This window comes from Protomyctophum bolini, assembly GCF_963924005.1.
Source record: "Protomyctophum bolini genome assembly, chromosome: 14".
NCBI lineage: Eukaryota > Metazoa > Chordata > Actinopteri > Myctophiformes > Myctophidae > Protomyctophum > Protomyctophum bolini.
The window spans coordinates 15,100,391-15,124,468 of NC_137875.1; the positions used below are offsets into that span (position 1 = coordinate 15,100,391).

Here is a 24,078-nt window from a genome sequence, read left to right on the forward strand (position 1 = left end):
ACACATGTATGTTAACAGTTCATAAAGTTAACATAACTATAATTAAATGCATTTGAAATTCAATAAAAGAAAAGGTTACTTTTCAGGATTCCAATTCAAATATAGCAAAAATAGCTGATCTACAGTAAAATGCACTGTGGCCCTCTGGGGTGAGTGTGGAAATATAGTGGCCCTCTCCATCGTCAAAGTTGCCCACCCCTGAGCTATGATGACTAAAACTGGGCCTGATTCACAAAGCAATGTACGCTCCTATTTGGACCGTACCGGCACGCAGCCACCTGCTGCATGACGATTTCGACTTGACAATGCTTGCTCAGAGCTCACATGCCTTTCATGTTGCTGAAGTATCGCGAGGCAGACTATTGTTTGTTGATATATTTTAATTCAGACTACCTTCTTTATTCTATAATTTTTTTAAGGAATATTCGAGCATGGAATATTGTTTGCATCCAATGCTGCCTGAGTCGGTGGGTCGCTCCCCGGCCTGCCCACGGCCAGCTCTCGTCAGCAACAAGCAGCACCACTGTGCGATGGCTATACATTTTGCTTAGGCTAAGCAAAAGGTCTACTCAATATGACTGAACAGGCTCAATTTGCTTACACGTATAGGTCTGTTTTTTTTTCTTTTTAAACATTTTACACATATAGGTCTTTACATTTTTAATGCAGAGGGTGAGCATTCAGAATAATGCGCCTATGTGCATTTTCTCTGTGTACCACAATTGCTGATAAAGACTATAGTAACGGATGGGGTGAGGCTCTCTCCTAATGGCGGATGTTTACATCTGTCTTGTGGTTGGCAGCAGCTCCGCACACACCGCGGTTGCCAGTGCAATGCCGCCATGGCCGCCCGCAGGCGAGTGCAGTGTGTGTGGGTCCGCGTTCAGACGGGCAGAATGTGATTAAACAGACATACGCCGTTTGTCTGAGAGGTGAGTCATGAGACAAAACGCATTCTGATTCACATTGACAGATTGTGGAAGAGAACACTTTGATGCAGTGCTTTAAGTGCTTAATGCTGCATTAAATGTAACCACTTACCTGTATACGCTTCACACTCTGCAACGTCAGTTTTATATTGCACCTTTTCTTTTATCCAAAAGCACTTTACAATGTGCCTCACATTGACCCTGGACGACTGGAGATCTCGCCCTAACGTCATGCAGTGTTTGGAAAAAACTACTCAAGTTTTTTTTACTTAAGTAAAAGTATCAATACTGCAAAAAGATATTCTCTTACAAGTAAAAGTCGGGAATTAAAAGTACTTAAATCTTGGACACTTGTTGTCAGATGGGTGGGCCGTCATGTTGTCAGATGGTTGGGCCGTGTGCATTTTCAGAGCAAATTCATTTTCAATGATCAATGAGTCGATTGTATTCCAGCTCGGATCCGTGGAAGTAACAAAGTATACTTTAAGTATACTTAGTCCTATAGTATATCTGGACCCCACCAGCTATTCATTTCGGTGGGAGTTGCTCAGTGGCGTTTTGAAGCACCCGGAAGAACGCTCTACTTCGGCATTTTTTTCCGATGTGGACGCCAATGTTAAAGAACATTGAAGTTTTCTCTTTTTGCCACAGGAGGGTTGTGCTGCTAAAAAAATATTTTTTAGCAGCACAGAAGAAAATGCCATTTATCTCTCTCTATCAATGTTATATTACGGTTTCATTGAAATTGTAGTGCTTTGGGCCATTTGGGAGCCCACGTGCGTCACAGTGCGTACATCTGTCTTTTGAAAATGTTTCAATAATTTAGATTTTCACAAATCCTCTCTTCTGGTCCACGGCCAAATGCATATACTGCAATTTAAACGCTTTTCTTGACACAAAATCGTTTGAGAACTGCTGATATATATATTTTTTCCGGGTCTTAATAGGTTAACAAAGCTACGCCTGCTGCTTTGGAAACCTAAGCCAGTCGTCATGTCACCGTCTCACTGAGCCAATGAGGAGACCTTCTGCTTCCAAAGTACAGTACAGTACAGTACAGTACAGTACAGTACAGTACAGTACAGTACAGTACAGTACAGTACAGTACAGTACAGTACAGTACAGTGCAAGCTGCTGGACCTTTGTGTACGAGTATCTCTCCATTGTTGTTGATACTAGGAACCAAACAGCGGGCCATTTGATCCAAGAGAGGGAGGGGGGAGAGAGACACATGCACAGTCACACACACACACACACACACACACAGAGGTGTGGCTTTTATTTTCATCATGCTGTCATGTGCGTCACGGCACATGGCATCGTGAGGAAAGTACACCTCTGTCTCTGGGTGGATTCTCTCTCTCTCTCTCTCTCTCAATCTCTTTCCCTTCTCCTCTTTTCTTTAGTTCTCTTCCGCTGTGTTTTTCTTTCTATCTCTTTCATTTCTTAACCATTCTTACTTTTGTCTTATTGATTCATTCTTACTTTTCTCTTATTTCTTTCTTTCTTTCTTTTTGCTGTTCTCTTTATTCATTTTGCTTTCTTTCATTTCTTTCCCTTTTTGCGTCTTTCATTCATTCTTTCTAAGGATGTTTTTCTGCGTGAGAGATGTTGTTTTATCTAAATGCCCAGAGGCTTCCTCCATGTTCACTTTCATATGATGGTTGAACAAAGAGCATCAAGTCTCTCTTGCTCATTCTTCTGTCCTTTCTGTCATTCTCTATCAAATTCAAAATAATAGCTTGTTTATCCACGAAGAAGTTGAATAAGCAAGCATCAAAATATAATGAAACAAACACGATGTTTGCCCCGGGGCCTATCGCCATGGTGTCATCGCACGAGACTAGTGGAAAATAGTTAATGCGTTGTTTACTTTGTAGATCGGTTACTTTTTTTAAATGTTTAAAAAATATTGTATAAAATAACGCTTTATACAAGGACATAGAACGTTTCCACGACCTGGGCCATGGCTCAGTGGTCCAGGCACCTTGGCTGGTAATCCCGCCAATCCCGATCCCGACTGCCATTACTGCATGTCTTCCCCCCCATCTCTCTCCCCATTTCCTGTCAGCCATACTGTCCGTCCCTCCATAAAATATATAAAATAAAGGTGAAAGCCACAAAAAAACATTAAAAAAAAAGGTTTCCACCTGAGAGTTGCATCCAGGAGCTGCTATCTGCTCCTCTCCTGCTGTTGCATGATGGGATGTTGAGTTCCATCCAGGAGCTGATATCTGCTCCTCTCTTGCTGTTGCATGATGGGAGGTTGAGTTCCATCCAGGAGCTGCTATCTGCTCCTCTCCTGCTGTTGCATGATGGGAGGTTGAGTTGCATTCAGGAGCTGCTATAGGTGCTGCCACACTATCTAAAGAGCCGCACACGTTCTCGGCTGCGCACAGTTTTTAGACAGCTGGTGGATGGAAAAGAAGCTCCACTTCCGCGGACGACTTGTGCTACGGCCAGATTCCCGGAAAGTCGTGCGCGGAGGTGGAGCTTAATTTCCATCCACTAGCTGTCTAAAAACCTGCGCACAGCTTCTTCTGTCCGCAGCTTCTTTTCGTTTTGCGGTGTGGAAAGGGCTTATCTGCTCCTCTCCTGCTGTTGCATGATGGGAGGTTGAGCTGCATCCAGGAGCTGCTATTGGTACTGCCACACTATCAAAAAAGCAGCGCACGTTTTCGGCTGCGGACAGCTTCAAAACCGGGTTTTTAGACAGCTGGTGGATGGGAATTAAGCTCCACTTCCGTGGACGACTTGCGCGACGGCCAGATTCCCAGAAACGCTCTCCTCCGCGTCAATCGTCCGCGGAGGTGGAGCTTCATTCCCATCCACCAGCTGTCTAAAAACAGCTGCGCACACAGCTTCTTCTGTCCGCAGCGCAAAACCGTTTTGCGCTTAGATCTGGAAACGGGGAATCTGCTCCTCTCCTGCTGTTGCATGATGGGAGGCTGGCTGGCGGGCTGGCTGGCTGTAATTAATCTAAGGCCAGTGTAGATGTCTGGCCGGCGCCCCCGGTGGCCGCAAGTAGGTCACTGGCATGACGCACGCACTACTGCACCCCAAGGCCCATTAGACACAACATGTTTACATGTTGTTATGTTTTTTTGTTTGTTGGTTGTTCATTTTGGAAAACGTCCTTGGGTTCATGAAAGGTCCTATTAAAAAAGTTATTATTATATTGTTGTTTATATGATGATACACACTTTTATATAATACATTTCTTTTAGAATGTGTCCAAGAGAGGTAACGGATCTGAGTGAAAGAGGAAAATTGCTCCAGTCAGATGGAGCTTTGTAGCTGTCGGGCAGACAGCATATCAACTTTAAATAAATTAGCTCCTTACTTTATCATACTACTGCGTCACGAAAGCATTAAAAGTAGCGCCTCGGCATGCTATAAACGCGGCGCGAAGCCGTTTTAAGCTTGTGGATCGGCTAATTGGCCACTGAAGCCTTCCCCACAATAAGAGAAAACGGACGTCAGACACCAGCATGGAGCCCTGACTGAGGGGACTCCCTGTTCAACCACATGATGGGGGTTTAAGGGGTTAACCTCTGGGTCGGTGGGCAGGATGCCTCGGGGTCACGCCTACCTGCCCTGGACGCGTGTGTGTGTGTGTGTCCGCCGCCGTGGCTGCTACTGTTGTCACGGTTACTCAGACACTGTCGTCCCTCCCGTCCTTTCAGGTCCGCTCTCCAGCCGCCTGTCTTCCGATTGGCTGAGCACGTGCTTCCCCTGTGAGCTATGACGCACATGAGAGAGCGAGAGAGAGAGAGGGAGAGAGAGAGAGAGGGCAGAAAATAGATAAAGAGAGAGGGGGAAGAAAAGCGGGGAAATATGATGTAGACCTTATTCCAGCAGCGTAAATTCAGTTTCAGATATCCCCCGCGGATGACTGCCTGCTCCTTGGGAGGGGGCATTTAGGGGTTAAGTGACTTCCTCGTGTTTATGTTTATACAACTTTTCAGCATGATCACAGGTTTAAAAACTGAATTATTTTGCCGATCACAGATATGAAACTTCAAATCTAAAATGCAATAGCCTATCTAAAAATCTAAATAATGCAAAACGCAAATCTAAAATCCACTATCATTTAAAAGTCTGCACATATATTATAGGATTGGTGATTTATCTGGATCTCTCAGTTCTGCATGATGGGAGTGTCACGGTCCAGAGATCTCTTTCCTGAGGAGGGGTAGCCAGTTCCTGAAGTTAGATTTGAACAGCTTCGTGGCAAAGTCATGGCATAGGTGGGTGCGCCTCCTCTCTGCTAGGGTGCACAATGTGAGGGTGCGTAAAGGGAGTACCTCCTCCGGCCAAGAATGGTTCTGCAAGCCCGTTTTCTGGACTCTTTCCAGACTTTTCTGGCAGCCACTCATGGACACAGCTTTGACACAATGGAAGGCAGTGACGCCGCAACGTGTCGTGAGCTTTTACAGATGGGCTATTTTTCACCGTTTGACGGAGAATAGAACGTGGGCGTCAGGAGACTGATGAGGTGTTTTTTAACTCATTGAGGAGGGGGGGGGGGGGGGATCTCACTTGTGTGAAGTGAGGGGTGACCACAGTGGCTGCCACATGACGCCACGAGTGAGGTCCTGTTTTCCGTCTTCATTTCTCTGTCCTCACTTTTTATCCTCAATACGAACATTGCTCAGCCAATCAAATCATCGCTATGGGGTGCTCAGCCAATCAAATCATCGCTATGGGGTGCTCAGCCAATCTAATCATCACCATGGGGTAGGGGTGTGTACCCCATACTATAGTGTACCCCGTAGCGAAAAAAACTAAAGTGGATTTTTATAAATCTTTTAGCAATATCCTAAACAAGCTGAAAAACTTTGTGGGGGCATAATGACTAAATTGTGGAGAAAAGGGGGTAAAAAGCAACAAAAGAATATGTATTTTTTTTGCTGTAGGCCTAAGTGGAGACTTGTTTTGCTGGGCTCATTGAGGAGAACACGGGATGGTGACGCCTGAGCACTGGAGAGACAGTGAGAGCATCCACTGCAGACTGCCCTCTTCAGACTGACTCACCCTCTGTCTTTAGCACTTGACCTACATAGGACGACCATGCAGACATACTTTGGGTCATTTGACCTGCTGTTTTTGTCACTAATAGGCTTGTTGTTGTTTTTTTCTTGACCACAACGTTACAAATCACACCCGTGTGAAGTGAGGGGCGCTCTTATCGTCATACATCATCTCATTCCGGCCAATCACAATTTGCGTCCTCTCCTCACTTTTGTCTTCAATGTTTGTGTTTACATAATGTTAATGTTTGTGTTTACAGTAAACTGGCCATTCATTGACATTGTCAATGGCATTGACAGGTGATTTATATAAACAATGACTACCGCTACTTAATACATAAATTAATAAATTGACCCAAAACGCAACAAAACTAGGTATTTCTTTGCTTACGGTAATGAAAGTATTCATTAGTGTCGTGCTGGCTGGCGTCACAGTCGGAAAACAAGGAAGTGAGTTGACCAAATAGAATCTATTTTCGCATACTGTATCGTCTGTTTCTCGCTCAAATGTTTTCAACAAAAATGTTTTTAGCAAAATGTAGCTGTAAATGACATTATGTGTGTGTGTGTGTGTGTGTGTGTGTGTGTTTACATGGCTGTCATGTTGGAAACGGCAGTAAATCAGCAGGACGCAGCTTTGATTAGACAGCGGTCTGTTATAGAGCGGAGCGGTCATTATCCAGAAATAATACACCACTGAATTTGGCAATTGACCACTCAGAATCAAGCATTCAACCAAGCCTTGCAATAAGTATTGATTGTATATTGTTTAGTCCAGGGGTGGGCAGCTTTGACGATGGTGACGCCGGCCACTATATTTCCACACGCACTCCAGAGGGGCCACATTGCATAGTACTGTCATTGTGTGTGTGTGTGTGTGTGTGTATGTGTGTGTGTCTCTTCCCGGGCTCATCTGGTTTTTGTGTCGGTATGTTTTTCCACTCTGGCTCTCGCAGGGGAACGGCGCGAAAGCCACAAGGGGAACCTCTCAGGCTGATGAGAAACATGCTCACCTGAACACCCGAAGGGTGAGTGTGTGTGTTAGAAAACGGTGTCTTAAATGGTTAAAAAATAAATCGGGAACATTCATTGAGTTCTGAAGGTGGATTAGGGTAAAGTTCCGTTAACGCTCTGCATGTTGCTTTGTTTCTGTGAACTAAAGGAGCTTGCACAGGCAGCGCTGTGTTTTTCCCCGGATTAGGTCCTTCCAGACTGGTGGATTGGACATATCAGGTTTCCACCCGACAGCGACGATATGGTTTAAGCACATAAATCCCATGTACTTTGCTGACCGGGGTCCCCCAGGGCTCTGTACTAGGACGACTCCTTCCTCCTCCCCCCCCCCACGATCTACAAGCTCACAACGTGTCGCAGCGCGCCATCCCCAGAATAGTTATGCTTGTGGTCACGTGGTTCAGTGTTTAAAGAGTTTAAACAGTTCAAGTGGTTCAGTTGTTAAAGAGTTTCACCCATTTAGACCTGAGGACGATTCTACAAATGTCTTACAAATCCTGACAGTTTTCTGAAAAACCGTTCAGAATCGTTCTCAAACATTTTCATGTCAAGGACCCCCAAAAATATATGTATTTGGCCGCCAACCCCTATCTGAAAATATGTTGTTACATGGAGTCATGGACCTTCCATAAGCAAAGATTTGAGATGCAAAGATTTTCAAAAAATAGCAGACCTACAAGCTCGTAGCGCGGTGAGCTTGTAGATCTGAGATCTGCTATCTGCAATAGCTAAAGCAGAACATAATGGTTAAAACACAAAGGGGTTCCCGTCCTGAATGGGTTAATATAGGTATTCCTGGGTGGTTCAGTGGTTAAAGAGTTTAAATTGGTGGTTAAAGTCCCAAGTTCTTCTGTCACTTTGATAGGATTTCATTAATCAATACAGTTTTGTTTTATTTCCATTACTGAGGTACAATATGCCGGCCTAGTATTCATTATTGTTAACCTCTTATCTCCATATATTATCTTTTCATTTTTTTTCTTTCAGCTTACTTTTTTATAGTGCTCCAGTCTGATCATTTCTCTGTGTCATCATTTAACAATTCCACTTATTCAGTGGAATGTGTCCTGACTGCGTTCTCTATCCTGATTGGATAAAATTGGTATTTTTTGATAAAAAACTATCACAATATAGAGCTTTTTAACACTTATTTTAACCAAAGAAAATCCCTTACTTACTCCTCTTTAAGGAAAACCACCTTATCCCTACCTTTAAATCAGGTTCTGTGTTAGCACTTTGCTTCTGAACACTGGCTTCATTCCCTACAGCATGACAAAGCTTAAAACTCTGCATGCAACTCTGAGGGAGAGAAAGAGACGGCACCCCCTGCGTTGCTATTGAACGACCATAGCCCAGTCCCTCGGGAGACCGCTCTGCTCATGGTGTACCAAAGGCGGACTTATATAGCCGATCTACAAGCTCACGTCGCGTCACAGCACGACATGAGCCTGAGCTTGTAGATCGGCTAATTTTCGGTGTGCGACTAAGTATGAATCAGGCTCCGCTTAATGGTTGTGTTTAATGACCTAGAAACTTTCGACTGCCCCAGCACTTACGTAAGGCCCGAAAGCCATTAAAACAGCTCCCCCTCTTTCTCTGCACACACACACACACACACACACACTTTTACTGTAGGCTACTTGTGAGCACATTTAGGATGGTAAATTCGTGAATGCTTTTCTTTTTACTTTTTCTTTTACTGGTATTTTTGCCCGTAAGCCTAAAGCCATAAAAATAGCACCTCTGTGAGCTTACTTAGTAGATTGGCTATTTTTCGGTGCACGACACCCAAGTATTTAAATCAGGCATAATTCCAACGCCTAAACCCTAACCTCTACATGACTAATCCTGACCCCAATCTGAATGTTGGACTAATTGTAAGCTTAAATCTCAAACACACACACAAACACACACACACACACACACACACACACGACTCTCTCTCTCTCCAGTGTTGTTCAGGTTCCAACATGTGTAGCGGTGATATTTGGTCTTCCCTTTTTCTCCTGGTGTTGAACTACACATGAGGTGGTGACGGACTGCATTACCCATAAAGCCTTTTGCTCATCAAGTCAAGGAAGCTTGTTTTGTAGACAGTCAAACGGTACTGTAACTGCTACTGTACCGTACTGCTGTGGTTCTCAAAGTGGGGTCCCTCCCTCCCTGGCACAACATACTTTCAGATGTGGGTCCACGGCCAGTGGGCCAAATACAAACTAATCTGTGGGTCCTTGACATGAAAACGTTTTGAGAACAGTACGGTTACAGTAGCTGCTACTGTACTGGGGCCTGAAATCTGACACCCCGAGAGGTGAACCAGAGAGCAGCAGCATGGGAATGACTGAACAGCGCCTCTCTGTGGCTAGAGGAGGTCATGTCAGTTCTCAAACATTTTTCACACCCAAATGGATATGTTTTTAGGCCACGGACACCTGTTTGAAAAGATTTTGTGCCAGGGAGAGCGAGAGATTAGACAACTTTTTATTATTATTCTCCTATGCACAGCTGTATGTGTCTGTGTTTGTACCACGTCAATGATTTGATTGGCTGTGCACGGAATGTGATGTGATTTTTGAGGGGAGCAGGCCCCTCCTATCTATGCCCAGCTTTATGTTTCTGTGTGAACACACAACACAGCGATGATTTAATTGGCTGAGCAAAGTACGTATTGAAGATAAAAGTGAGTGCAAGGAACCCGTAAAGAGTTATTTAGTTTTGTGAGTTGAATCCACTATAACTTCAGAATTTATTTTCAATGTTTACTTTCAACAGTTTGCCACCTCAAATGTCACCCGTTTTGGGGCATGCCGGTAGCTGAGCGGACCACATTATAATGGCACCATTGTGCGTCGGTTTGAATCCAACTGGAGACTTGTTTCCTGTACCTTCCCCCTCTCTCCGATCATACTGTATACAACTACTCCAAAATAGACCAAGGCATGAATATCATCATGTTCTGTCTGAATATTCCATGTAGGACTCTATGTACGTGTGTCAGTGTTTTATGTTGGTGGAGAATAGAGGATTTCTTTTAGCATCAGGTCACTGATGTTCTTTCTGCTGCCTGGAGCTCCACTGTTGTTCTAACATGATTATGTTTAGCTAAAGAGGTGTGTGTGTGTGTGTGTGTGTGTGTGTGTGTGTGTGTGTGTGTGTGTGTGTGTGTGTGTGTGTGTGTGTGTGTGTGTGTGTGTGTGTGTGTGTGTGTGTGTGTGTGTGTGTGTGTGTGTGTGTGTGTGTGTGTAACTGGCTTCCTCGGCCACGCGCAGACAGCATTACATTCACAGAAAACCACTCAATGATGGAACCGCAGAATTTTTAATTTATTGAAGAATTTTCTTAACAGCGATTAATCGATTAACGCTTAGCTATTAACATCTTTAGTCCTCACAAGTTGTGTGCGGGTGGGGTGAGGGGGGTTGGGGCGATTGTGTGTGATGCTGATGGGTGGGTGGGTAGATGGATGGATGTCTGGCTCACTGGGCCTCAGCGTGTAAGTGGAGTTATGGCTGTGCTCCTTATCTGTGCAGGGCAGGATTTAATGTACTGCACACTGCCACACACACACACACACACACACACACTGGCCCCCACACACACACACACTGGCCCCCACACACACACACTGCCCCCCACACACACACACACACTGCCACACAAACACAGAGAGAGAGAGGTGTATTATGGTGGTTTATCCATCAGTCCTCACACACACAGCAGAGTTGTCCCCCAGAGTCCCTGTGTCCTCTTTATGTCCCGTCTGCTTGGAGTCTTGCTCAAAATGTGAATCTCGATTATCCTCCAAAAGGATTGAGATCGCCATTCTCACACTTTCTTTTCTCCATGAAAATATTGATTGACTTTAGTCTGTAGTTGCTGAACATTACTACCACATTCAAAAGGTGGCACCTGGAGCCAAATACTGTGGCTTTAAACAGACTGCTTGACTTAACGTCTCTCTCTTCAAAAACACAAGAGTAACTTAAATTAATTGGACAGCCAACTAGTGCTGCACGATTCCTGCTCAAATTTAGAAATGAGATTCCATAGGTGTCTGAATCTAGATCTCAAACCTTTTCCGATTGTGCAGCACTATTTCAGATGAAGACACATTGTCACACTCGCTTCATGTTGGCTCAGCTCCCTCGATCATCTGTAACCGGTTACACAGTAAAGTCCTCACTGTTTGTCCCCAAAAATAGCAGATCTACAAGCTCAAAAGGTGTCTCAATGAGACACGTTTTGAGCTTTACTATTTGTGTCCGCGTTTTTTGGTGTAGGACCGGGGGAAAAAAGTCTACAGTTGTAATTCAAGTCCTGTTCGCTAAGACTAGACGTTATTTTCTTTTGTCACTTAGAGGTACAAGCAGCAACGTGTTGTACCAGGACATGTTCCTCAGAGACTGTTACACAACAAGACAATAATAACAAGACAATGAAGACAAAATAAAATCGGTAATATTCCCGGATGTAATGAAGTAAAAAACACTGTTTATAGATGCAATAGAAATTTGCCCCGTTATGCGTCTCGCAGTCCCGCCCCCTCGAGAGACCCGGAAAAGAAATCCCTGTTAATTTTCCTCATAGACTTTTCAGAAAGTATTTATTTAAAGACGTTTACACCGCAGACAAAGCCAACTCTTGTCGTGACAAATCATGAATAAACACAATGTTTTGGGCCAAACAAATAATTAGAAAGTAGAAAAAAACGGCAGGTTACAACACTTTTTTTTTTGTTTTTCTTCTTTGTAATTATTTCTCCTATCTGGCCACTCTCCCGGCAACTCTACCCCCTGAGCCACTCCCACCCCGGAGTGTAACACATGGACCCTAATTATGGGTCCATATGGGGGAGCCATAAGGATCCATTATAAATGAACAGTATTTTATTGTGTACTCTTTCCCTGCTGAAGAGATGCACTCAATGACCGTATGCTGCTGCCGCTGATGAAGTCATGTTCTCTGTTTATGTGATGTCACCTGACATTTGAAATGGGTTCTCATTACCATGTCTCTCTGTGTCTCCTCCACAGCTCTTCAGGGAAGTCAGAATAATGAAGATATTAAATCATCCAAATATAGGTGAGTGAGACCGTGACATTCTCTCTTCAACAGCTGTGTTCCTAAACGTTTTCAGCCCGAGACCCAACAAAATGTACATTTAGTTGTTCTTGGACATTTATGGACATTTCTGAAACATCTTATTCAGAAATTTATCGCAATTTATTTTTAATGTTTTTGGAAAAAGCATGGTTCCCAACCCAGAATACTAACTCAATATCAAGCGATTCTGTGGTGTCTTATTGGGGTATAGTCCAGTATTTACTGACACGGGACCAGTCTTATTGGGGCGTTTAGTGCAGTATTTACTGACACGGGACCAGTCTTATTGGAGCGTTTAGTGCAGTATTTACTGACACGGGACCAGTCTTATTGGGGCGTTTAGTGCAGTATTTACTGACACGGGACCAGTCTTATTGGAGCGTTTAGTCCAGTATTTACTGACACAGGACCAGTCTTATTGGGGCGTATAGTCCAGTATTTACTGACACAGGACCAGTCTTATTGGGGCGTATAGTCCAGTATTACTGTCATGGGACCAGTCTTATTGGGGTGTATAGTCCAGTATTTACTGACACAGGACCAGTCTTATTGGGGCGTATAGTCCAGTATTTACTGACACAGGACCAGTCGATTGGGGCGTTTAGTGCAGTATTTACTGACACGGGACCAGTCTTATTGGGGCGTATAGTCCAGTATTTACTGACACAGGACCAGTCGATTGGGGCGTTTAGTGCAGTATTTACTGACACGGGACCAGTCTTATTGGGGCGTATAGTCCAGTATTTACTGACACAGGACCAGTCTTATTGGGGTGTATAGTCCAGTATTTACTGACACGGGACCAGTCTTATTGGGGCGTTAGTGCAGTATTTACTGACACGGGACCAGTCTTATTGGGGTGTATAGTCCAGTATTTACTGACACGGGACCAGTCTTATTGGGGCGTATACTATACGCCCCAATAAACTGGTCCCGTACCGTCATATAGATCTGTCGCGCAATTTATCAAAACATTAGAAAGTAGGCTGCGTATCATATTGTGAAAATATAATAATAATAATACAGTGATTTAAAGAAAGAACTATAGTGTATTGTCTGCACGTGCTGCTTGCTTTTTTTATGGATATACATACTGTTGACTTTTACTTTTTGTCATGAGTAATTATCTAAGATCTAAGATATATAAATATTATTCTTGATGTCTAGATTTCTTTTGTTTGTTTGTTTCTGCTACTCTGTATTGAATCCGTTGACATGCGGAATCCTCATCATCATGTTCACAATGGCACCCCAAATCAGATTGGAATCAGCTTGGTTTCGATCTGAACGACAAAAACACAGAAAGGAGACTGACTTTTGACAATCCGATTTCAATCACATGCCTTAGGCTTGTGCAGACTGCATTGAACCAATCAGGTTTTGTGTGAATAACCTAATACCTTGGTTTATTCCTAAATTGTTCTGCTTTCCTCCTTGTGTCCATTTCTCCTGTTGCAGTGAAATTGTTTGAAGTCATCGAGACAGAGAAAACGCTCTACTTGGTGATGGAGTACGCCAGTGGTGGTGAGTACTAACTCATAGTAATAGAGCATCGAAGTCTGATGTCACTTTCAGTAGAGGGCGCCAGTCCACAGGTTCATGTATTTTTTTTATTGTCGTTAATGATGTCCATTAATATTTGATACAGCCAGTTTCTGGAGAAAATGGAATTAATGTGGCCGCAAAAGCCTTGGAACTACAATGAAAGCAATGTCGCTGCTATATGTCCTGCCCAGCTGTCAACACATTGCATTCCTGAGATTCCTCGTTGACGTAAGCTCAGCTGGCAGTGACTCGACTCGTAGTAACCACGAAACATTAAATATAAAAATAAAAATACTTAATTAACATGTCAGTTTCTGTTGTGCGACGGGCAGCTGCAGCCACCCCGCCTACCCGGAAATGTAGTCTCTGGGTTGTTTGACTCGTGAGTCATTTCTAGCGCTTATTGTGTTACTCTTTGGTTATATTTTTACATTTCCACCTTCAGTCGATGCTTCATCCATATGATCGGTTTATTTTTCAAACACAGTTCTTATATGAAGAGATCTAAAATCCCCCTATGGGGATTTCAATGCAAATAAAAAGTACACGAACCTGTGGACTGGCGCCCTCTACTGACAGTGACGTCAGGACTTCGGTGCTATTAGTAGTGTGCATGGTGATGGAGTACGCTGTGTGGTGGTGAGTGTTTCTATAGCCTTCTAAATGATCAATTGTTTCTATAGCAGGTATTGATTATTACATTATTTTATCATCACTTTTGCCCTACTGGTACTCTAAACATAGTCAGTAGGTTTAGGTTAGGACGGACATTGCTGTTCCTTGGAGTGGTTGCACCACTCAAAGATTCTCATTTTACAACGGTAAGTAGCGACCTTGTAGATCTAAAACGGTCCTAAACCGAGCTCACGTTGACCACGGTGTAATCTGAGTTCCCAGAAGTTTTATTTTTCGCCACTAACCACGGTGTGGATACGAGGAGGAGGAGCTGCTGTAACACAGCCAGGCACTGAGCATTTGGATGTGATTACAGGCAGGCTAGCACAGCCAAACACAGAATGCAGCATTAATGCCATATGGGTCCATGCAGCAACATGGTGCTGGATGCAGCGTTATAAGGCCATACGGGGTCCATAGAGCAGCTCCCTCCCTCCCAGGCATCTCATCTAATGTAATATTCAACACATAAAGCATCTGATCTGCCAGAGAGACACGGCCAAACGATCGTGTCTGCTCAGCAGCAGCAGCAGCATGGCTGAGTGCCGGTGCTGATGATGATGACGATGGAAATATCCCCCTTCGCCGGCTGGATGCTTTTATCTAAAGTGCCTCGACGCTAAAGCAACGCTGTATGATGGGGCCGTACGTACGCAAACGCCGCTGGCTGCTCCCTTATTGATATCAGATCTACAGCGAGAGAGTGATGTACTGTGTGTGTGGGTGGGTGGGAATGCTGACGTCACAGCGGATGCCGTCATGCGTAACGATGTTCACCGCAGCGTTTCGTTTTTTCGGGTTTTTTTAGCCGATTTTAGTTTTTCATTGCGACTGTATGTCACAGTTCACTAGGGCTTTCACTTCTAGTGATTTTTTCTAGTTGCCTAGTTTACTAGTCGACATGTTTTAGGAGCTCAATAAGAAATCCCTGCGACCTCGCGGTTACTATATTAGTGCTGCTGACGAAAGAATAAGAACTGGCGCCCGCCCCGGGAAATTATTACTTTTGGGCTCTTCAAAAATCGCGACTGAAAACGCTTGGCAGACAAGCGACTATTACAGAGCGAAATTAAAGCAGAGAAAGTGTAAAAAAGTCAGATTATGGAGATAGGTTTATTTCTATATAATATGACATTAGTCCTGTTGTCTTCTCCAGGGGAGGTGTTTGGTTTATATAATTATCTGTATAATAACATTAGTCCTGTTGTCTTCTCCAGGGGAGGTGTTTGACTACCTGGTGGCCCATGGCAGGATGAAGGAGAAGGAAGCCAGGGCCAAGTTTAGACAGGTGAGTCGTCGCTGCGTACGGACCCGTTAGCGTAAGGCTCCATTCTTTTTTGACCCCCAGGTGGGGACCCAGTGGTGTAAGCCAGTGGTTCTCAACCTGTGTGTCGGGACTCAGGACCCACATGATTTTAGGGGTGGGGGGACAATTTAAACTGCATCAAAGGTAATCAACAAACTACACTATAACAAACCTCGTCAAACATTGGCCAAATTGTCCCTGGTGGGCCAGGGATGGAGAGCAGGCAGCATGCGAGGACAAACCCTTCTCTTACATGCTGCACTGACACCTGGTGGCCTTGGAGCAACACTGCAGCATCTACTCCAGTTGGGCAGGGCAACCCTTAATCTCTTCAATCCTACATACTCAGCTGAGCCTCAGGGCTCTGTACTTGGTCCCTGCCTTTTTACTACGGCACCAAGTCTCTTTGTCGAAAATAGCTGTTGTGCGAGCTCACGACGCGCAGTAACAAGCTTATTGGACAGCCCAAATGTTGATCCCAGAATAGGGACATTTTTCAAAAGTAGCAAAAATAGCAGATCTACAAGCTCATAGCGCGGCACCGAGTGCCGCGCTATGAGCTTGTAGGTCTGCTATTTATCGTGAAAATGTGGACCAAATGTTTGAATACCGGTATATTCTTTCAGTGCGAACGTTTTTATGTCAAATCTTTGCTTCTGAGAGGTCCCTGGAACAACATATTTTCAGGGGGTAGGCGGCCAAATACAGATATTTCTGGGGGTCCTTGAAATAGTTTGAGAACCACTGACATAGAAACATGGGTTTTTCAGAAACTTATTTGGTTCCAGTTCCGACTTCCGGAATCCGAACCAACTTTTAGGATTCTGAACCAATTCATGCTCAGTGGAAACACTCTGAACTTGTTCAATATTAGGCAGGGAAAAAAATTACCGACCCAGTTCAGCCCCTTTGTTAACCCATTTAGACCTGAGGACGATTCTACAAATCCATGTTTCTATGTCATTCATTCTCATACATTTTCATGTCAAGGACTCCCAAAGATGTATGTAATTGGCCTCCGATCCTCATCTGAAAATATGTTGTTCCAGGGGCACCTCAGAAGCAAAGATTTTAGTTAAAAATGTTCGCTCTGAAAGAATTTGCACAACATTTTCACGATTTTTGTTTCACGATGGTGTTGAAGGGGCCAGAATGTGTCAGGACTTGTTTCCTGGTGCTAGCTCAGGGTTCATGAGGACTTGTTTTGTACGTGCGGCACGTGATTAATAAGCATCTTCAGGTGTGAACTGTACAGCAGCTTGAGAATAAATGAAGCCATTCACCCATTCTCTGTTCTCTTGCATTCATCAGCGTCATGTCGGGGCAGAAACCTTGTATCTCCATTATTTCTAAATGAATGCCCTACTTTGTCACATAACGGTGTCACACAAAAGCAGTGAAAATAGCCTGACTCTAACCAGCTCAAGCTTGTACAATCTGCTGTGTATGTGTAGTCACTACTTTTGAACATTTTGAACGTAAAAAAGAAAGCGGTAAAGTGTGTCCGTGGACTTTATAAATATGGAAAAACAACTAAATAATGACCACATTGGATCCACCGGAACACGGTTGTGGACATGCAAGGTTTCCCACCTGACGGTGAGGATGCACGGTGTCAGCGTCGGGATGACTCACAGGATGTGTGTTTGTGACACAGTGTGGGCAGAGAGGAGAACTGTGGCATAGATGGCTGAACGCGTAGGAGACTGTGTGTGTGTGTGTGTGTGTGTGTGTGTGTGTGTGTGCACTTTTATTGTGAGGGCCAAATGTCCCCACAAGTATAGAATGTGAGCGATATATTGTTTGATTGACAGCCTTATTTGGGCGGGGGGGGGGGGGGGGGATTTCCCTGCCATCTGTCATGCCAACCGCTCATTGGATGCCGCCGTCTACAGTAATTGGCCTGGATGGCATTTCAGGCTGAAAAAGCACATTTTATTTTTGCACACACACACGCACAGGCACAGCACAGCACAGCGCACACACACACACACACACACACACACGCACAGGCACAGGCACAGCACAGCACACACACACACACACACACACACACACACACACTTTAAGAATGTAAGGTCATGAACCTGTGTCGGACGTCGTAATCAGCCATTTCCGCTATTCAAGCTATTAATAATTAAATATGTCAGTAATTTCTTTGTATATCAGTTATTTATCATCATAATGTGCCCTGAGGGAATTCTTTGTTATGAAGCCATGATAAAAGGCCAAACGGAAACGTAAATTTGTATTCACGATGTTCCAAAATGTTCCAACGCCCAAAAACACGATTAAATCTTTAATCGCAATTATTTGACAATTAATCGTTGAGTTGAATTTCCATGATCGCGACGTCAGCCCTAAACGACCTGACCTAAACATGTGGGTTGCTTTATTCCATGTGTGTTTATTTTGTGTGTGTGTGTGTGTGTGTGTGTGTGTGTGTGTGTGTGTGTGTGTGTGCGTGCATGCGTTTCAGATCGTGTCGGCGGTGCAGTACTGCCACCAGCGGAGGATCGTGCACAGGGATCTAAAAGTAAGACTCACTGCACTGCAGACGTTTAACTGTCCGTGGATCAATGTCTGCTCAGAAATGCTCACCCTCCCTCCACCCTCCACCCCCCCGTTCAACCGTGAGAGCTTTTCTGGCTACCGGTCCGCGTTCAGAGCCTTGCCTTTCAATCTGGTCCATCTACACAAGCACGAATATATAGGAGATCTACAAGATCTTAGAGCGTAGATCTACCTCACCTTTACTTTGTCTTCAATGACTGTGTTTACGCAATGTTTGTGTTTTCAAAACTGGCCATTCATTGTCATTGACATTCAATGTTTGTGTTTACACAAACCCTCAAAGCTGGATATGTATGTGTAGCAGAGTGGCTCAGAGCCTCTGCCTGATGGCCTCAAAAGTCTAATATCTCCCCTGGCCCAGAGGGATATCCTTTTTGGTCTTGTGGTTAAAACGTTGGACTTTCACGCGGGAGACCTGAGTTTAAATCCCGGGCGTTACATAATTGTATCAAAAGGCCGAGAACCTGTCGTTCTCCTCTCCTCCTGATTGGCTCGTCCCGGTCTTCTCTCTCTCTCTCTCCCTCCCTCCCTCGGACCGACCCGACTCTAGGCGGAGAACCTCCTGCTCGACGCCGACATGAACATCAAGATCGCAGACTTCGGCTTCAGCAACGAGTTCACCATCGGCAGCAAGCTGGACACGTTCTGCGGCTCGCCGCCTTACGCCGCGCCCGAGCTCTTCCAGGGGAAGAAGTACGACGGGCCCGAGGTGGACGTCTGGAGCCTGGGGGTCATCCTCTACACGCTGGTCAGCGGCTCGCTACCCTTCGACGGACAGAACCTCAAGGTGAGGACTCAGGACGTTGTTGTTGTTGGCCTTATTTTAACCCTTATTTAATTTAAAAAAAAAGGCTTCTAAATCATGACAATTTTCTGATAAACCTCATGTTTCTATATCAGTGGTTCTCAACCTTTTCATGTCAAGGAGCCCCAGAATTTTCTGTATTTGGCTGCAGACCCCCACCTGAAAATATGTTGTTCCATTTCCAGGGACCCCCCCAGAAGCAAAGATTTGACTTAAAAAAAAGAATTGCTCTGAAAGAATACGTATATATTCAAAGATTTGCGACACATTTTCGAGATTTTTCAAAAACAGCAGATCTATAAGCTCATAGCGCTCTTGTAGATCTGCTATTTTTGAAAAATCGCGAATTATATTTATATTTTTCAATAGCTAAAGAATAACATAATTCTTAAAACACCAAAAGGGGTTCCCATTCAAGCTCATAGCGCGGCAGAGCTTGTAGATCTGCTACGTTTGGGAAAATCGTGAAAATGTGGCGCACATCTTTGAATATAAATTCTTTCACAGCGAACGTTTTTAACTCGAATCATGTGCTTCTGGGAGGTCCCTGAAACAACATATTTTGAGATGGGGGTCCGACAGCCAATGAACGGACAACAATAATAATATCACGAATACGTAAATAGAATGGCCCTGAATGATCATAACAGTTCTTAAACGGGTCCGTTTGGTTCCATTTGTACACTCTCAAGAGTTACGGGGGTCCTTGAAAATAACCACTAGCACTGGTGGACTCATAATGTTGCCATAGTGTTGTAGTAAATAAGTGTCATGCACATTTCCCCCCCAATTTCAATGAGCAATACATCATATGAAAGGTTACAGTGTGCAGTTTCATAATATGTAAAGAACTGAAAAATGAAAAATGCCCCCTTGTATATTAAACCACTGGCACTGGTCACATATTATGAAGAAAAGACTAGACATTCCGTAATTGGGTCTCAAAATGAGAACATTATAATCTTGTGTAAAATAGAAAATGTAAATGTTCAATCTCGGCGGCGAATAATTTACAATATTAACACATCTGAAGAGAAAAAATATTAATTTAGTTTTAGACAGACTAATGACGGCTTTCAGAAACTGAACAAGGCATTGAAAGTGGTGAAAGGAGGACAGATCAATGTTGCGTATGAGGAGCACGGCGGTGTCACAGTGTATGACCAGCTCAGTGGCCTTGTGGTTAGAGTGTCCGCCCTGAAACTGGGAGGTCGGGGTTCGATCCCCGGCCGGGTCATACCAAAGACTGTAAAAATGGGACCCAATGCCTCCCTGCTTGACACTCGGCATCAATGGGTTGGATTGCGGGGGTCAAATCAACTAATCAAATGATTCCTGAGCGCGGCACGGCTGCAGCTCATGGCTCCTTGGCTACGGCTCATGGCTCCAAGAGATGGGTCAAAATGCAGAGAACAAATTTCACTGCGGTAACGTGTGTGACAAATTGTACGACTTTTTGACTTTGACTTTTTATGACTTGGCTATCTGAACTCCACACATGTTTGTGTGCGTGGAATTCTGGGAAATGTAAATGTATTGATTTATTTCTTGATATCATTTTAATCAGATATAGTATATATTTAGTGTGTGTGTGTGTGTGTGTGTGTGTGTGTGTGTGTGTGATACAAATCACATTCTGTGCTCTACACACACACACACACACACACACACACGCATACAAAGCTGTGCATAGGAGGGGCCCCTCAAAAGAAAAAGATTTGCAACGTTCAGAAATCAGGTTTTAACATGTTGTGCTATTTCTCCAGCGGCTTCACCTCTCGTAATGCTGTTCTTCTGTGCCATGTAGGAGCTGAGAGAGAGGGTCCTCCGAGGGAAGTATCGCATTCCTTTCTACATGTCCACAGACTGTGAAAACCTGCTCAAGAAGCTGCTGGTCCTCAACCCGGTCAAACGAGGCAGTTTAGAGGTAATTCCAGACATGCACGGCCTGTTGTATGTTGTAACGTGTGTGCGTGTGTGTGTCGTGTCCTTGACTCTTCGCGTCCAACCGGCATTGGGTTGAAACCTCGCTCAAATATGGAGTCACACATCATAGACATGTCATAGATGAATGATGTCATAGTATGGCCACATGACGTCAGAGTTCTACATGGGAGCCAACCCTTCTGAATATGATGTGCTTGTTGGTTCCATGTGTATACTGTGTACAGACAGGCTGAACGCCTCCTGACTCAAACTACCTTCTGGCCATGACAGCCCATACATTCAAATGTTGTATTTGATTGTTGTTTTTGATTGCATTAAACAACGTTAAACGACATTAAACTCACTTTGTCACTCACGTTGCCACTCGATTTGCCATTCACTTTATGCATCATAAGAATTGATCATGCCATTGTTTGATCCTTGCGGAACTCACATTCGGCAAAGAATGGAAGTGTGTGTGTGTGTGTGTGTGTGTGTGTGTGTGTGTGTGTGTCCTGAATTAAACTCACAATCTCTGGACCAATCAGCATAAAATGTTCTCGCGAACACTGCCAGCAGGCCAACGTACTGTAGTACCACTCCCACTACGTTTTATTCTTTATAAGCTACTTTTATGTTTCATACTTTTCATTTTTTATTTTAAATGTAAATCTCTTGGACAAAACACACATCAAACAAAAAGACAATAACATTCACAACCACACACACAAAAGGTACAACGCTAAAGATATGGAGTCACTTTTTTCCTTTTCTTATTCATGAACCATTGTGTGATGATTGCCAGCTCAGTGTCCTTGTGGTTAGAGTGTCCATCCACCCTGAGACTGGGGTCTAATCCCCAGCCGGGTCATACGATAACCAAAGAATATAAAAATGGGACCCAGTGCCTCCCTGCTCGGCACTCGGCACCAAGGGTTGTATTGGGGGAAAGTCCCTGCGACATACTAGCGTCATCTCCAGTGGCAGTTGTACATCACTAGAAGCTTGACGGGTCCTTGACTCCTCGCGTCTAGCTCAGATGAATCTGTGGCGCAGTGCGATCCAAGTGAGACACGCGTTGTCTTTGCCCACTGACTGTGTTTGCCGTGCTGGGCCGGTTGTGTTGTTGTTTCTCTTCCATGTTGTTGTTTCTCTGTGAATATCGCGTGTCCGCTGCCGTGTGTTTTCCGTGCAGGGCAGGTTGTGTGTTGTTGCTGTTCTGTGGTGTTGTTCCCTTTCCGTGCTCATCACGGATAAAGAAACCACGGAGCTGGATTTTAAAACGGAGGGGTATGGACCGTAGCCGCAGAGCACAGGCATAGGCGGCACTGCCGCATGCTGAGCGTCACGTCGTATGACTTTCTGAAACTGAACTGCACACGAAATGTTCAGACAACTTGTTACAGGCTCAAATGTATGTATGATGGCTGTGGGTATGTACTTGTACATCAAGCTGCCTCACGCTCCTGCCCTGTGGGGCCAAAGGCTACTTCACTGGAGAAACAGTCGAAGGCCCCTGCCCTGTGGGGCCAAAGGCTACTTCACTGGAGAAACAGTCGAAGGCCCCTGCCCTGTGGGGCCAAAGGCTACTTCACTGGAGAAACAGTCGAAGGCCCCTGCCCTGTGGGGCCAAAGGCTACTTCACTGGAGAAACAGTCGAAGGCCCCTGCCCTGTGGGGCCAAAGGCTACTTCACTGCAGAAACAGGAGAAAGCCCCCTGCCCTGTGGGCCAAAGGCTACTTCACTGCAGAAACAGGAGAAAGGCCCCTGCCCTGTGGGCCAAAGGCTACTTCATTATTTTTAAGTAAAAATCTTCTCTTATGGGGGTCCCTGTCATATCTTTTTCAAATGGGGGTCCGTGGGCTAATCCGCTAATGAATGTCGATTTGGGGGTCCTTGACATGAGAACGTTTTGAGAGTCAATGCTGTAGACTGAGGGAGACGGTGTTACTTGTACAAGATGTCATAATGTCCCGGTCTGTAGAGCAGGAAGACGCGTGGCTGGCTCCCCTCGGGGAAGACGTGGTGGTTGACCGCGCCGCCCTCGCCACGGTCCATATACTCCACCAGGACGGGCACACCCAGCGCCGTGGCCAGCGCGATGATGTGGATATGGTCGCTCTCGCAGTGCATGGGCTCCACCTCCGTCGAGCAGAACTGCTCCACGGAGCGCCCGCCCTCGATGAAGTGCTGGAAGAAGCCGCTCTCGCGCTTGAGGTAGCCCGACGTGACCATGCGCAGGTACACCACCACGTAGTTGGACGCGTCCTTGTGGTTGAAGGAGGCCAGGAGCTCCCGCAAGGCTCCCCCCGGCTGCTGCTGCTTCTCGCACAGCTCGATGGCGTCCATGTAGAACTTGTGGAAGTCCTCGATGGTGTACTCCAGGTAGCCCATGTCCACCAGGTCCTGTTTGCTTTTGGCCGCCACTGCCTTCAGCCTCGGGAGGTCCTCTCCGGCGGCGGCGTGGAGCAGGGCCTCGAGGTGTGCGAAGCCGAAGGCCCTGTAGAAGCAGTTCCCGTCGGGCCGCGTCTTCCGGATGTGGGAGTATTTCCGGTGCAGGTCTTGGATCTTGAGCTGGTAGACGGTGTCGTCCTGGGCGTACTCTCCCTGCAGTACGGACAGCTCCAGTCTGTCCGACACCAGGGGCTTGTTGGTGGCGATGTCCTCCTTGATCCCCTCCTCTTGGGCGTTAATGGCCTCGTCGGAGGCAAAGACGCTCAGCCCCTCCAAATTCACCTGAGACGATTCCTCCAGCTCCTCCGTCATCTTAGATCATTAAATACTTGTACCTAACTATTGTATATATATATACTTTCTGACTGACGTCACAGGCTGTCCACGTGAAGTCCCAAATCCACATTGGGATAGGGAAATACCACGCAACTGAGCACAGTTAAATCGTTCAGACATGAATGGTTTGAGTGTTACAAATCGCACATAAATTGGTTCAGTTGTCAAATGGACGTGGGGATTCCTATGTCAGAAGTCGATGGTGGTCACACATCATAGACATGTCATAGATGAATGATGTCATAGTATGGCCACATGACGTCAGAGTTCTACATGGTGTTGTTGGACCCCGGCCAACCCTTCTGAATATGATTGACACTTATCATCAAACCCGGAAGTTAAGCTGGAACGCCTACTGACTCTGAGTGACAAAAAACT

The 24,078-nt window shown here is 45.1% G+C and overlaps 2 protein-coding genes across 8 annotated transcripts in view; one reads left to right on the top strand and one right to left on the bottom strand.

The window, feature by feature from the left end:
* Nucleotides 1–24,078, top strand: part of mark1 (MAP/microtubule affinity-regulating kinase 1) — a 78,552-nt gene that overhangs the window by 35,347 nt on the left and 19,127 nt on the right. For 4 of the 7 annotated variants that reach the window (XM_080782171.1, XM_080782173.1, XM_080782172.1 and 1 more), the window contains exons 4-10: nt 6,919–6,990; nt 12,010–12,058; nt 13,538–13,603; nt 15,517–15,587; nt 18,085–18,141; nt 18,730–18,966; nt 20,792–20,911. In XM_080782171.1, the coding sequence (XP_080638297.1) occupies nt 6,919–6,990; nt 12,010–12,058; nt 13,538–13,603; nt 15,517–15,587; nt 18,085–18,141; nt 18,730–18,966; nt 20,792–20,911 (672 nt within the window). The remainder of the gene's footprint in view (nt 1–6,918; nt 6,991–12,009; nt 12,059–13,537; nt 13,604–15,516; nt 15,588–18,084; nt 18,142–18,729; nt 18,967–20,791; nt 20,912–24,078) is intronic. The other 3 variants (XM_080782175.1, XM_080782176.1, XM_080782177.1) reach the window with 1 other exon arrangement.
* LOC308328275 (ubiquitin thioesterase OTUB1-like) lies at nt 22,858–23,676 on the bottom strand (the record flags this gene model as incomplete). Its single annotated transcript, XM_080782046.1, has 1 exon — nt 22,858–23,676. One exon carries the CDS (start codon nt 23,674–23,676, stop codon nt 22,858–22,860), a length of 819 nt encoding a protein of 272 aa, XP_080638172.1.